Source organism: Erinaceus europaeus, chromosome 22 (genome assembly GCF_950295315.1).
Source record: "Erinaceus europaeus chromosome 22, mEriEur2.1, whole genome shotgun sequence".
In the NCBI taxonomy this organism is placed as follows: domain Eukaryota; kingdom Metazoa; phylum Chordata; class Mammalia; order Eulipotyphla; family Erinaceidae; genus Erinaceus; species Erinaceus europaeus.
Window position 1 is genome coordinate 18,320,202 of NC_080183.1, and position 13,350 is coordinate 18,333,551.

Sequence of the window (13,350 nt, forward strand, 5' to 3'; positions counted from 1 at the left end):
CCACACTAGTATATCACCTCACACCTGTGGGAATGGCTTCCATCAAGAGAAAGAGAGAGGAAAGGAAGGAAAGAAAACAATATAGGCTAATGAAGAAAAGTCATGGTAAAAGGCAAAGTAATACTTGTCAAAGGAATCACACATACTTTCCTCCACTGCAATTTATTTGAGTGAATACACCCTAAGGAATAGGACAGAGCCTTTTCAGAACCTGCCATCTGATTTATCTTCAGGCTGTCTCCTTCTCCTTTTTCACCTTCTCACACTGTTAACTACTTGCAGATTAGCTCACCTTAGCTCACCACCCCAGCCTGGGGCTTAGCTCTATAAACTTAGGAACTGGCTTTGCTTTGCTTCCTGTTACCTGAGTGCGGCCATCTTTCAGCAGGAGAGTAATGTTAAGCTCACAAGAGACTAATGTACAAGCCAGAAGCCCCTCAATTAACTACATTGCTCGCTGATGAGAACCGTGACTGTCACAGGGACCAGCAAGCTCATGTCGCATAATCAGTGCATTTATTCCCTGCTGACCAATCTATATGGGAAAGCAAATCAGAATCACAATGTTGCTTAATGAACAGTAAATGCAAGCAGAGAGCTTGCTGTATGAAGCAACGTTAAAATGGCAGCAGGCAGCAGGCAGCAGGAGGGGTGCCCATCACCACAGCAAAGACTTGCAAATCACAGTAACAAAAGCAGTTCCATTCTCCTGGGCAGTGTTCAACAGAAGCTGAGTCCATCTCCCTAGCTTTGGCCTTTATCTAAGTCCGGTTTCTACGCGCAGACTCTTATTCCAGGTTTATACAACACTTTAGCTAGATCAGAAACTTCACCAAGTCTCCCATCCAGAAGCTCTTGGAAAAATTAACTTCCTGGCTCCAAACATTTTGTTAGTTTACTTACCAGAAAGCAATCTCTTTTTGTCAGCCCTATAGGTGAAGATGCTTGCCTTCAATTGTTGCCACTTACCTACCATCTACAATACTTTTCAGCCTTCAGATTGCATCTTTGAGGACTATCTTCAAGGGATCCTTTCTTTCCTAACATCCGACAAACAGCATAATTTAAAAATAATACATTGGGGGTTGGGTGGTAGCATAGCAGGTTAAGCGCATGTGGTGCAAAGCACAAGGACCAGCGTCAGGATCCCGGTTCGAGCCCCCGGCTCCCCACCTGCAGGGGAGTCGCTTCACGGGCGGTGAAGCAGGTCTGCAGGTGTCTATCTTTCTCTCCCCCTCTCTCTCTGTCTTCCCCTCCTCTCTCCATTTCTCTCTGTCCTATCCAACAACAAAGCAACGTCAACAATGGCAATAATAACCGCAATGAGGCTGCAACAACTAGGGCAACAAAAAGGGGGAAAAAATGGCCTCCAGGAGCGGTGGATTCATGGTGCAGGCACCGAGCCCAGCAATAACCCTGGAGGAGAAAAGGAAAAAAAAAAAACTAAAGCATGTCCAAATTGTTGTCTCCTTTGTCAAAAGTTAGGAGGTTCCTTCAATATCTTTAGAGTCCCATAGAACACACTTCACCTCCAATGTGGTTATTACATGAAATGAAAACTATTCTACACCACCTTAAAACATGAAAACGAGTAAACTCATACAAGACGAAGTCAACCATGAATTTGTAAAGTCAACGTTTCTCCTGTATGGAAAACTAACTTGGTGGTCTGAGAGGTGGTGCAGTGGATAAAGCATTGGACTCTTAAGCATGAGGTCCTGAGTTCAATCCCCAGCAGCACATGTGCCTGAGTGGTGTCTGGTTCTTTCTCTCTCCTCCTATCTTTCTCATTAATAAATAAATAAAATCTTCAAAAAAAATAAAACTAACTTGAATAAGCACTGTGACAGTATTTCAGCCCCAAGGTCATCTTAGTAGGTAAGCAAGAGGAAAGTGATAGGATAAGAATAGAGATAAGAAAATATTGAAATCTGAAATTAAAATGAACACAACATAATTCAAAGTAATTGGGGAGCCGGGCGGTAGCATGGCGGGTTAAGCCCAAGTGGTGCGAAGAGCAAGGACCAGCATGAGGATCCCGGTTCGAGCCCCCGGCTCCCCACCTGCAGGGGAGTCGCTTCACAGGTGGTGAAGCAGGTCTGCAGGTGTCTGACTTTCTCTTCCCCTCTCTGTCTTCCCCTCCTCTCTCCATTTCTCTCTGTCCTATCCAACAACGACAACTTCAGTAACAACAACAACAACAAAAGACAACAAGGGCAACAAAAGGAGAAATAAATAAATAAAATTACAAAAAAAATTTTAAAAAACAATTCAAATTGGAAGCACAAGTTACTGAAATTATGCCTCTGCACACATCATGCAAAAGTTTATGAAAAACATTTCTGTAACTCAACATAACTGTTATGCCTAAGCCTTAAATCCAGGACACGAGCATTACAAAGTGAATCATGAATGTAACCCGAACAAAAATCGGATCTGCCTGGAAGTCATTGATCTGCCTCTCCATAGAAGTCTGAGATGACTTATGCCAACAGTACTGATTCCACTACGGGCAAGTTAAGATACAAGAGGAAAAGCTATCCAGGGAGGAAATTACAGAATAGCTAGAAGAGGGCATCTACCTGGAGCGTAATAAGAGATTGGAAGTCAAGTCTGAAAAATTATCACACTGCAGTTGGAACTGTCTCACAAAACAGTCAATAAACTAGCAACACATCAGGTGCCCACTGCAGCTACTTTTCCCAGGAATTTCTTTTTTCAATATTATTCATTTGTTTTGCATAGAGTCAAAGTAAGAGGAAAGGGAAAGAGAGCAGAAATGGGCTGGGGGAGAGGCCTGCAGCACTGTGTCACCACTCATGCAGCTTCACTCCTGAGGTGGGGACCAGGCCTTGAGCCTGGGTGCCCTCACACTGTGATGTGTGTGCCACTCACCACCCAAGCCCCTCCCACCAACACTTATTTCCAGAGTCCTTTACTCTGTCTAGTGCAATGCACTAAGCCCAGTTCAAGTTCTACTTTTTCTTCCTATTGTTCTTCATTTCTGCCCATGAGTGAGATCATGCCATATTCATTCTCTTTAAAACGGACATTTTAGTTGTTATAGAAGTCCAGTGGTAGGCATCATCTTCCTCACCACATAAACCACAGAAAACTGAGCTTGTAGGGATACCTGGTACCCCACCCTCTGTGTTGATGTGGTACTTTACGTGTGCTTCTGCCCCAGTCCTTACTGATATGTGTGCCCTTTGTGTCTGTTTCTGCAACAGACTATGAGTTTATTCAGAACAGGGCTCATTCTTCTTCAGCTTAAAAAAAAATCCCAGCACTGGGAGAACTGGACAGCGGCGTGCAGAGAAGTGAAACTAGACCAACACCTAATGCCATACACCAAGTCAAATCAGAACGGATCAAAGATCTGGATATTAGACCACAAATTCTAAAATTTATAGAAGAAAACATCAGTGAAACTTTACAGGATCCCCACATCAAAAATATATTTGGAAGCTCAACCCCATAGACCTGGGGAATGAAAGCAAGAGTAAATAAATGAGACTAAATGAAACTTAAAAGCTTCTACACATCAAAAGCAAATTACACAAGGTTAACCGGGCACTCAAGTAAATGGGAGAAGATATTTGCACACTGCACACTGGACAAGTGACTGACATCCAACAACTATACAGAATCGATACAGAGGAGGCCAGGTAGAGGCACACCTGGTTGAGTGCACACATTACAGTCCACAGACCCAGGTTCAACCCTTGGCACCCTCCTGCAGGAGGAAAGCTTCATGTCCTTTGGGACAAAATGGATGGGGCTGGAGGTGACTATGCTTAGCGAAATTAGAGGTGAAATGCAACTACCAGACGGTTTCACCTCTATGCAGAATCGAGAGAGCCGATACATGAACTTGAAAAAGCAAAGAAAAGTGAAGCGAAGTGAAGCAAAGCAAAGAGAAGAGAAGAGAAGAAAAGGAAAGAGAAGCAAGTAAACTGTTTCTAGGACTTGTGAAAACTATAGTGGTTATCTTTGGGAGGTAGGAGAGTGAGGAAACAAAATTTTTGATGGTGTGTGTGGTGTGGAATTATACTATTATAATTTTAAGATACTGTAACTCACTATAAATTACCAAAAAAAAAAAAAAAAAAAAAGGGAAAAATAAATCACAGCACACAGCATCTAGCGGAGTATCTCCTAGAACTTTATCAACAGATCTTCCTGTATAAATTTCTGTGTTTCATTTATTCCTGAAGCGTATTGCTAGTATAGTCCCTGTTCCAAGCATCATACAGATCCACAATGAAGGAAGAGTGTTTAGTTTTTTTAAATGTGTCACTCATCTCCAGAAAAGGGTGTATAAGCTTGTGCTGTTCTTTTAAAAGCATCAAGTTTTCTTCTTCTTCTTTGTTGTCTTTTTGTGTATGTCTACACATAGATTTATTCTCATGAAAGAATAGGATAGGTTTGAAAACAAATGTCCAGATAGTATTTTGTGTATAAAATAAGCATACATCCCTTGTTTGTTCTAAGGTTTAACAGAACATTGTTGGACATTAAATAACAAAATGGGTTGAGTCAACCAGCCCTTTAAATGGTGATGAAAAGAAAAATTCAGTAAAAACAAGTCTGGGCATATTTTACATTCCTGCTTAGAATCGAGGAAAGCAAACTAGGGCAAAGCACTGAAATCAGTGTAACAGAACTCTCCATTTGGCCTACCTCTCTTTCTTTTCCATACTGCAACCCATTACAGTAAGTTAAATCAAACTGATTGCCCAGAATTTTAAAAGAAAGTGCCCAACGTGACTACTTTCCACTCCATGTCCTGATAGCTAAAGATGAAATGACAGTTCTCGTCATTAAGTTCAAATCAGAAACAAGAAAGCAGACCTTGGTATCATGTCTCCAACTCTGAGTATACTGAATGTAGGATATACACAAGCCAGCAGTCACCAATGTGCACATGGAACACGGATGACATTAAACTGAGAGTTATCGGAACAAAAAGCAAATAAAATTAAGATTACATAAACGTCTTTGCTTACAAATGGTTAGTGGGTACGTTACTGCCAATGGAACAGAGTCTGAAAACTAGATTCTCCACACCTGTGTTCCACTTGGGCCAGCCGAGATCACATGCACGGCTTGGTGTCCGCTTACATCTCTCGTCTGCCTCTTCACACAGCCCTCTGTGCACGGGCCCCTATTCCTACTGTGCTGCCACTTCACCTCTTCACACTGAAATTCCTTCCCTGCAAAAGTCCAGCACGACTCTGGACTTAACGACTAAAGTGGTCCCATTAAGAACACTTGACAAACGACAAATGCAAAATTCCTAACTGTACCTTGAATTTAGCAAATTTATTTTCAATTTCATTGTTGCTTTTTAAGACGTCAGGAATCTGACAGGAAATTACTCAGAGCAACTTAGTTTTTATTTAGAGTTTCTGGTTTAAATCTGCCTCCAAACTGATGTTAGTTTACAGTTTTATTTACAGATTAGTCACGGTTTTATTCTATCCATGAAATCTTAAATTAGATGAAGCACCAAAGAGAGGTTATAAAGATGGTCAAAAGTCTAAGAACTAATCACTGGAAGTCAACAACTCACTTGTTTCTATGTCTTTCTCCCTCTTCTGGAAAAAATTTAAAACCAGACTTCAACCTACTACTATCAAAAAGTTATTAGAAAAATATGTAGAGTTGCAAAGTAGTGACTACTTTATGGAACCGACATCTGACAATCATATATATTTTTCCGCATGGTAAAAAAAAAAAAGGCAATCCTAAACAGATGGTCAAATTAGAACTGAAACACAAAATCAAACAATACTGATTCATTTTTTCCCGTCACAGATAACTTCTATGTGGGAGTATCAGGTTTTAATTAGATTTTTCTGACAAAAATCACTTATGAGTCCTGTTCCAAAATGTGTGTCAGATGAAAATAAAAAACAAAGAATACATGGTAATCTGCTGAATATAATAACCCTAAATTTAAATTCAGCACTAAAAGTTCAATGAAGAGACACAAGTGTGAGTCATTTTACTGGCAGTAAGTTAAGAGGAAAAAGACAAGGAATTTGTGTTCATATCCTGTTTCCACCACAAGCTATGTGATGTTGAGCAAGTCATAATACTCTCAACCTCAGTTTCCACCATCTGTAAAAACGGACATCATAATTACACTTGCAAATGGGAATTATAATTACCATTTTTCAAGATGTACATTTTATGTGACATCTATTTCCTAAGTGCTTGTGTCCAACATAGACTTGCTACTTGATGTCGCTTCTTAAATGACAGAAATAAAGCGACTGATGGAAAGTAATAGAAATACATTTTTGTGACTCCCAACCCATTCAGTACTCAGTTTCTTGTGAATTCTATATAGCGCTCAATGCCTCAAAACCAGTGTTGGTCTTCTCATCATCGCCCAAAGATTAACAATATAAAAAGCAAGGTCTTCTAAAGAGAATAACCTAAACTATAGAGCCAAGAAGTCATTATATGATCAAGTAAAGCATCTAAGGTAATCCACAAAAATCTATATACTGTCTAGGAAGGGATCCTACAGGTCCTGATACAGTGAGAAAAGAACTGGCCAATCTGGATGAGCATTTAAGGAAAGTGACTCTCTGGGGCCGGAATCAGCTCCACTATAAAATGAGGTATTATTTAAGGCTCTTGGACACTTTAGAATTAAACTGATGCCTAATGTTCTTAGAAACACCACCTTTGACACGCCCCATGCTATTAGGTTGTCAGAAAAAGCATTACATATTCTTCTATGTTCCTATGCAGATGTGCGGTGACTTTTCTGACAACCAATACCTTGTAAAACATGAAGCAGACCTTACTAATAGCTGAGGGGGGGGGGGGGGGAGACAGGAGAACAGAAATTAGTAAAGAATCTACTACTAAGAATCCCACAGCTAGACAATCCTACTAAGTATGTGTGCCCAAGTAAGAGTATCTGCTCAGCAGAGTGGGCTCACCACTCTCTGGCTGTGACTATGCGCACATGAAAAGAAAGACGTGCAGTGAGGTGAACAAAGGCCTACGGCTTGCTGCCGCTTTGAGTATCTGGAAGCAGAAGTGTGCTCTCACAGCTCTGCTTAGAATTGAAACAGTAACAGTGGCAGATGAATGCCCCAAATGTGGAAAGGGCTGGATCACAGAGGATGGGGGACAGACTGGCTTTAAAACAGGAGAGACACAAGGAGCCTGAAAAAGAGTGCCACATGTAGCCGAGTGTGTGGCAAAACAGACATGGTCTGGAAAAACGTTTCATGACGCCTGTGTTTAGAGTGTCATCCTGAATGGGTTCTGTGTGTCCGTGAACACAGAAGACAGCTGACAAGGTTTTCACAAAAACTTGAGTGATAAATTGCTAGGCGGTGGCAATAAAGGTAAGGTTTGAGATGTCCCTGAAAGCCTCTCCACTTTCTACAGTTTCATAGTTTCTGAAAGCTCCCTTTTAAAGAAGTGAATATCTAAATTTATAACTTCAGAATTTCTAATGTGAATGTAATAGGTAAAATCACTCTCTTGCTAGTACTTGAAAATAGTGCCCTTATTACATTTGCAAAAGACTTAGGAAAACAATCTCAGAAATTTTCTATAATTTACTGTTTTTCTCCTAGTTTATAAATATACCTGCAAAGCAAATTGCTGTCCTATAGCTATACTCATAAGACATAAGAACAAAAGAACATATATATTTGAAAATAGCAAACTGAAAATGTTTACTTAATTTTTAAAAACCAATAATTTCTAAGATATACAAATACACTCAAAATTAAAGCCAATCTAGTAGTCTGCTAAGAAAACATTCTCAATGTTAGATTAGGCACAGACATATGTTAGACATTAAAGCTTAACTATGTAAACACTGATGCTGACCCGCAGAACAAAATGATTTAGTTCTAAATTGTATCTCTGATTCAAAAATTCCACTCAAGAGAATGGACTTCTGACAGAATAAATAGTATTATGAGTTTTGAGGTAAATATCAGGAGAGCAAAAAAAATTAATATTAATAAGATCTGTTTGGAACAAGAGAAGAAATCAAATTATCCTCTAAATTATTAAGCAAAAGGAATAATAAACTTCAATGATACTATTGATAAGAGAAACTGTGTCTTCTTTCTTTCTTTTTTGCCTCCAGGGTTATTGCTGGGCCTGCACCATGAATCCACTGCTCCGGGAGGCCTTTTTTTTTCTCCTCTTTTGTTAGCCTTGTGGTTATTATTGTTGTTGTATTGTTATTGATGTCGTTGTTGGATAGGACAGAGAGAAATGGAGAGAGGAGGGGAAGGCAGAGAGGGGGAGAGACAGGCAGACACCTGCAGACCTGCTTCACTTATTGTGAAAAGACCCCCTCCCCTGCAGGTGGGGAGCCTGGGCATGAACTGGGATCCTCACGCAAGCGGTCCTTGCGCTTCACACCATGTGCACTTAACTTGCTGCGCCATCGCCCGGCTCCCCGAAACTCTGTATTTCATTATCTTTTTTCCTATTAAGAAGCTTATGATAAAGTCTTCTATGTCTGTATCAAAATTCTGTTGGTTGCATGCCACTTGTTCTCCTTGTCATGTACAGCTGAAAAATAACACTTGACGATGAATAATCAGACTGGAAAGAACGCGTTTTGTTCCCACATATCCCCACTGAATACATGTGGAAAACATGCTGAGTTTCTGCTATTCTGTGCTTATGTGCAGCAATTCTCTTCTCCACCGCTAGGCTAACCGGAGCTCAAGCTTTCTATTTAGTTTGATGTAGTCTTTAACTTCCTAATTAATGACATGAAAAAATACAAAGATCTAGACCAACAGACAAGATCAAAATTATAGAGATTTTTTAAGGTGGGGCACAAACACTAATCACAGGCAGCACAGGGTATCTATATGTCGACAAACATGCAAGAATACCATTAGAAGCCAGACAATGGTGCACAAACTGGCCATATACCAAGTCCCAGCTTCAAGCCTCTGGTCCTCAGCTGCAGGGAGGAATGCCTTACGAGTGGTGGAGCAGTGCTACAGGTGTCTCTCCTCTTGCTCTTCCCTCCACACTCTCATCCTCTATGAAAAAGAAACATGATGAAAAAAACAACTGCTGGAAGTGGGACCATCAGCCTGTATATAACAAGCTCTAGTGATAACACTGGTAGGGAAGAAAGAGAGAAAGAAAGAGAGAGAGAGAAAGAGAGAAAGAAAGAAAGAAAGAAAGAAAGAAAGAAAGAAAGAAAGAAAGGAAGGAAGGAAGGAAGGAAGGAAGAATAGAAGTAGAATACCACTTTTTCATATAAACAAGGCTTCACTTTGATTTCAGCTGGTTACAGTTACTATAATAGTAATAATTACAGGGAGAATAAGTCCATAATGTTTTATCAACACACGCCTATGTATGTGTGTATTTACACAGAGACCACAAGAGGGCCAGGTGGTGGCACATCTGGCTGGGCGCACATGTTACACAAAGACCACTTTCTACACAATTGATTTATAAATGCCCTACTCTTTATAGGCTCTGTTTTTGGTCATGGTGTACAAAAACAACCAACCTTCAGTTCCTGTCCTTAAATAACAAAACTAATCATGCTAGTGCCTGCCTGTCTGGTCTGATTAACAATCAAGCCTCCTCTATCACTTCGTAAAGTAAGTACCATTTCTTTTCACAGGGGTCCCTCCTTAGTGTACCACCTGCCTCAAATGATGCAAAGCAGTAGAGGCTCTAAACCACACTAAGCCTAGTTCTTCTGCAAACGTCACAGCACTCAGTCCCCTGGCCCTTTTTTTGTTTCTGTTTCTGTTTTTTTGCCTCCAGGGTTATCACTGGAGCTTGACGCCTACACTAAGACTTCACCTCTCCTGGCAGCCATCTTTATTGGACAGGACAGAGAGAACTGGAGAGAGGAGGGGGAGATAGAGAGGGGGAGAGAAAGATAGACACCTGCAGACCTGCTTCACCACTTGTGAAGTGACCCCCCTGCAGGTGGGGAGCCGGGGCTCAAACCGGGATCCTTGTGTAAGTCCTTGCCCTTAGTACTATGTGCGCTTAACCCGCTGCGCCATTGCCCAGCCCCCTTCCACATTTCATTTCTACCACACTCCACTACAAATTCTTCTAAGGAGCTGGTGGAAGATACAGAAAGTGAAATATTCCGTTACCTACTGTTAGCTGACCTTTTGCCACTAAAGAACTTCTAAAAATCTCGTGTTCTATCCAATGACTGACATACAACACAAACTCAAAATAAACATGAACAGCTGCTAACAAGAAAGCAATGACCCCGATGGAAATTTTCTGGGGTTACAGAACTTCTAAAGTTACTCTAAAATTGCAAAATTGAGCATAATAGAATGAGTTCCATAAGATCACTATAAACACTAAAAAGTGCCCATCACAGGAGAGCAGTTAATCACCATGCTGTTTATTTTGACTGTTAAGTTCCCTCGGTTTTCCTCAACATTTATGGACAGAATCTTCATAAGCAAAGAGATCCGGAGGACTAACAAACATATGAGAAAATGCTCTCTGCTGAGCACACATGTCATAATGCACAAGAAGCCAGATTCAAGCCACCAGTCCCCACCTGCAGGAGGGAGCTTCACAAATAGTGAAGCAAGGGTACAGGTGTCTCTGACTCTCTCCCTCTCTAAGTGCCCTTTCCCTCTCAATTTTACTCTCTATCCAATGAATAAAGATAAATAAATAAAAAGAAAAGAATCTTTAAAAATGCTCCAAGCCACTGACTATCATATATACGCAAGTAAGGACATGAGTGAGATGCCACTTCACACCTCTAAGAATGTCATATATTAGACAGGACAGCAACAAATATCCGTGAGAATGTGGGGGTGGGGGGAGGGAATCCTTCTACAAGGCTGGTAGGCATGTATATTGGCCCAACACTTGTGGAAAACGAGTTTAAGATGCATCAGAACACTAGAAATGAACTATCCCAAAGTTTAGCAATTATTCTCCTAGGGATTTGTCTAAAGAAGACAAAAAACACTTATTCAAAGAGACCTATGTTCATAGCAGCACAATTTGTAATAATCCAAACTTGTAAACAATTTAGATGCCCAACAACAGATCAATGACTAATTGTGCATGTACGTACTACTCAGCTGTTAAAAGATGATAAAATCAGATTGTCTCATCTTGGGTGGAACAACTTGGAGGAATCATGTGAAGAGTGGTAAACCAAAAAAAAAAAAAAAAAAAAAAGGACAAATACCCAACAATCTCACTTATAGGAAGAATTTAAAAAACAAGGAAAGAAAGGGAAAATACAGACTGGTGTGATGCATTGGACCAAAGCAAAGGACTCTGGGGGGAGGGGGACAGAAGTGGGTTGTCAGGGTGCCAAGAATCAAGTGCAAGATGGTGGAGGCCTGCAGTTGGTGGCAGGAGTGATGTGCAGACACCTATCACAGGAAGATGAAAAACCGCGCCCATGTGTCAACCACTACCCTAAAATCCATTATTTCCCCAATAAAAATGATGTTTAAAAACTAGAAAAAGAAAACAATAAAATGTAACACACAAGATCAGGTAATTAAGTGGACAGATTCACATTAATCAGTGGGTATAATGTCTGACATATTGTAGCTCCCCAACGTACAAAAATGTTTTATCTTTGCTGCGTGCCTACCTATAAACTCCTATTTCAAAATCCAGAAGAAAGTCAAAGCCAAATGTATTTATTACTACTTGGTTGAAAGAATAAAAAATTTAGCACTATAACAAACACCTCTCACTTTTCTAACATCAATGTATTTTTCCTGTGAGAGATAGCATTCAACTAAAATATGTCTCAGACAAAAATAGTAAAAGTTCAAATCCCTTTTAAATCACAATTCACATTTTTACCTTTTCCTCTAGCTGGTCCTTTAAACTCTGGTATTTTAGCTTCAGTTTTTTGTTCTCATTCTCAGTCTGAGTCAACTCCTCTGTCAATCGGTTACACTGTGATTTCAAATTCTCAAGCTGGGACAGGTGGACTTTTGTCATATTCTTATCTTCTAAGTTTTCTGCCTGAGAAAAAAAGAGAAAAGAGAAAGCCACTGATCACGTTAGACCGCATACCAAACTACCTATCTATCATATCAATGTGCAGCTTCTCCAAGATTCTGCTATCAAACACAGATGCACACGTGTTTTTTGCACTTACACAATCATGCCTTACCACTCCCTGAACACTGAGTAAGTTTAAAAGGTGAAGATAATAGACCAGAACAGTAAGAGAGACAGATGCAAACATAAACTGCCACAAAACTCAAGGAAAAGTGCTAAAGGCTTAAGCTAAGTGTTTTGGCAATGGAAGCAAACTATGTTATAAAGCAGTAAGAATTATTTAAGAACAAAACAAAGAGAAGTAGTATTAGTTATCACTGACTGTTCAGCTTCCTCGTACAAAAGGAGCTTAAAACATTCTTGTTCAACCACAATCTCGGTTTTTGTGAAAAACTCTGTGTGTGTATCTTTTTTTTCTCCCCCCCCCCACCAGGATTATCTCTGGGACTCAGTGCTGGCACTACTGCTCCTGGCAGCTAGTTTTTCTATTTTATTGAACAGAGAGAAGTTGAGACAGGAAGGGGAGATAGGGAAAGAGAAAGATACCTACAGACCTGCTTTGCCACTTGTGAAGCATTCCTCCCCCCCCCCAAGTGGGGACCAAGGGGCTCAAACCCAGATCCTTAAGCTTAATACTATGTGCACTTAACCAGGTAGGTGAGCACAGCCACACCCCTCCCCCCAAAAAAATGAATACTTTCCATACAATGAAGGCACGCAGTAGACTAAGTGCAGAGCTAAGAACTGAACTCAGGAATTTTCAGGAGCCCCATGCTTTCACTGTTCTGTCACTACCTTTCAAAAAGCACGTAAAGTAATAAGTTTGAGAAAACAAGTGGATGCTATCCACAATGTTAGCCGTTCACACATATCAATCAATAATGGTAACTAAGTAACTACATATAATATGTTTACATACAAAGGAAGTGAATTTCATGAGTAATCCTATATTCATGACCCTAAAAAAATTACAAAGTAGTCTCTCCTTAAGAAAAGTGTTCAATTATGATTTTAAATTTCAGTAGGTTGACTTTTCCTTTGTATCCTGTAAAAACAGAGGAGAAAAAGACTTTGCCCTAATGCCAGAGACGTGCAGGTACATTCCCAGTGCCTCTCTCTCAGGTACTCTCTCTAGTCATGTCTCCTTGCGTAGCTTGAGATTAGCCCAGTTGGCTTTCTTTACCTTGAAACACCACAAATGCTACAAGCAGGGTGTCACCCTTCCCCCCAAAAGAGCCTATTGTAACACACTTAACCACCATGCCAGTGCCTAAATTTAACTAAGAACTTACTTCT

The 13,350-nt window shown here is 40.3% G+C and overlaps 1 protein-coding gene across 14 annotated transcripts in view; it reads right to left on the minus strand.

The window, feature by feature from the left end:
• The window catches only part of CEP128 (centrosomal protein 128), a 278,921-nt gene that overhangs the window by 178,056 nt on the left and 87,515 nt on the right, over positions 1–13,350 (minus strand). For all 14 annotated transcript variants that reach the window (XM_060181353.1, XM_060181351.1, XM_060181361.1 and 11 more), the window contains one exon: positions 11,851–12,015. In XM_060181353.1, coding sequence (XP_060037336.1) covers positions 11,851–12,015 — 165 coding nt within the window. The remainder of the gene's footprint in view (positions 1–11,850; positions 12,016–13,350) is intronic.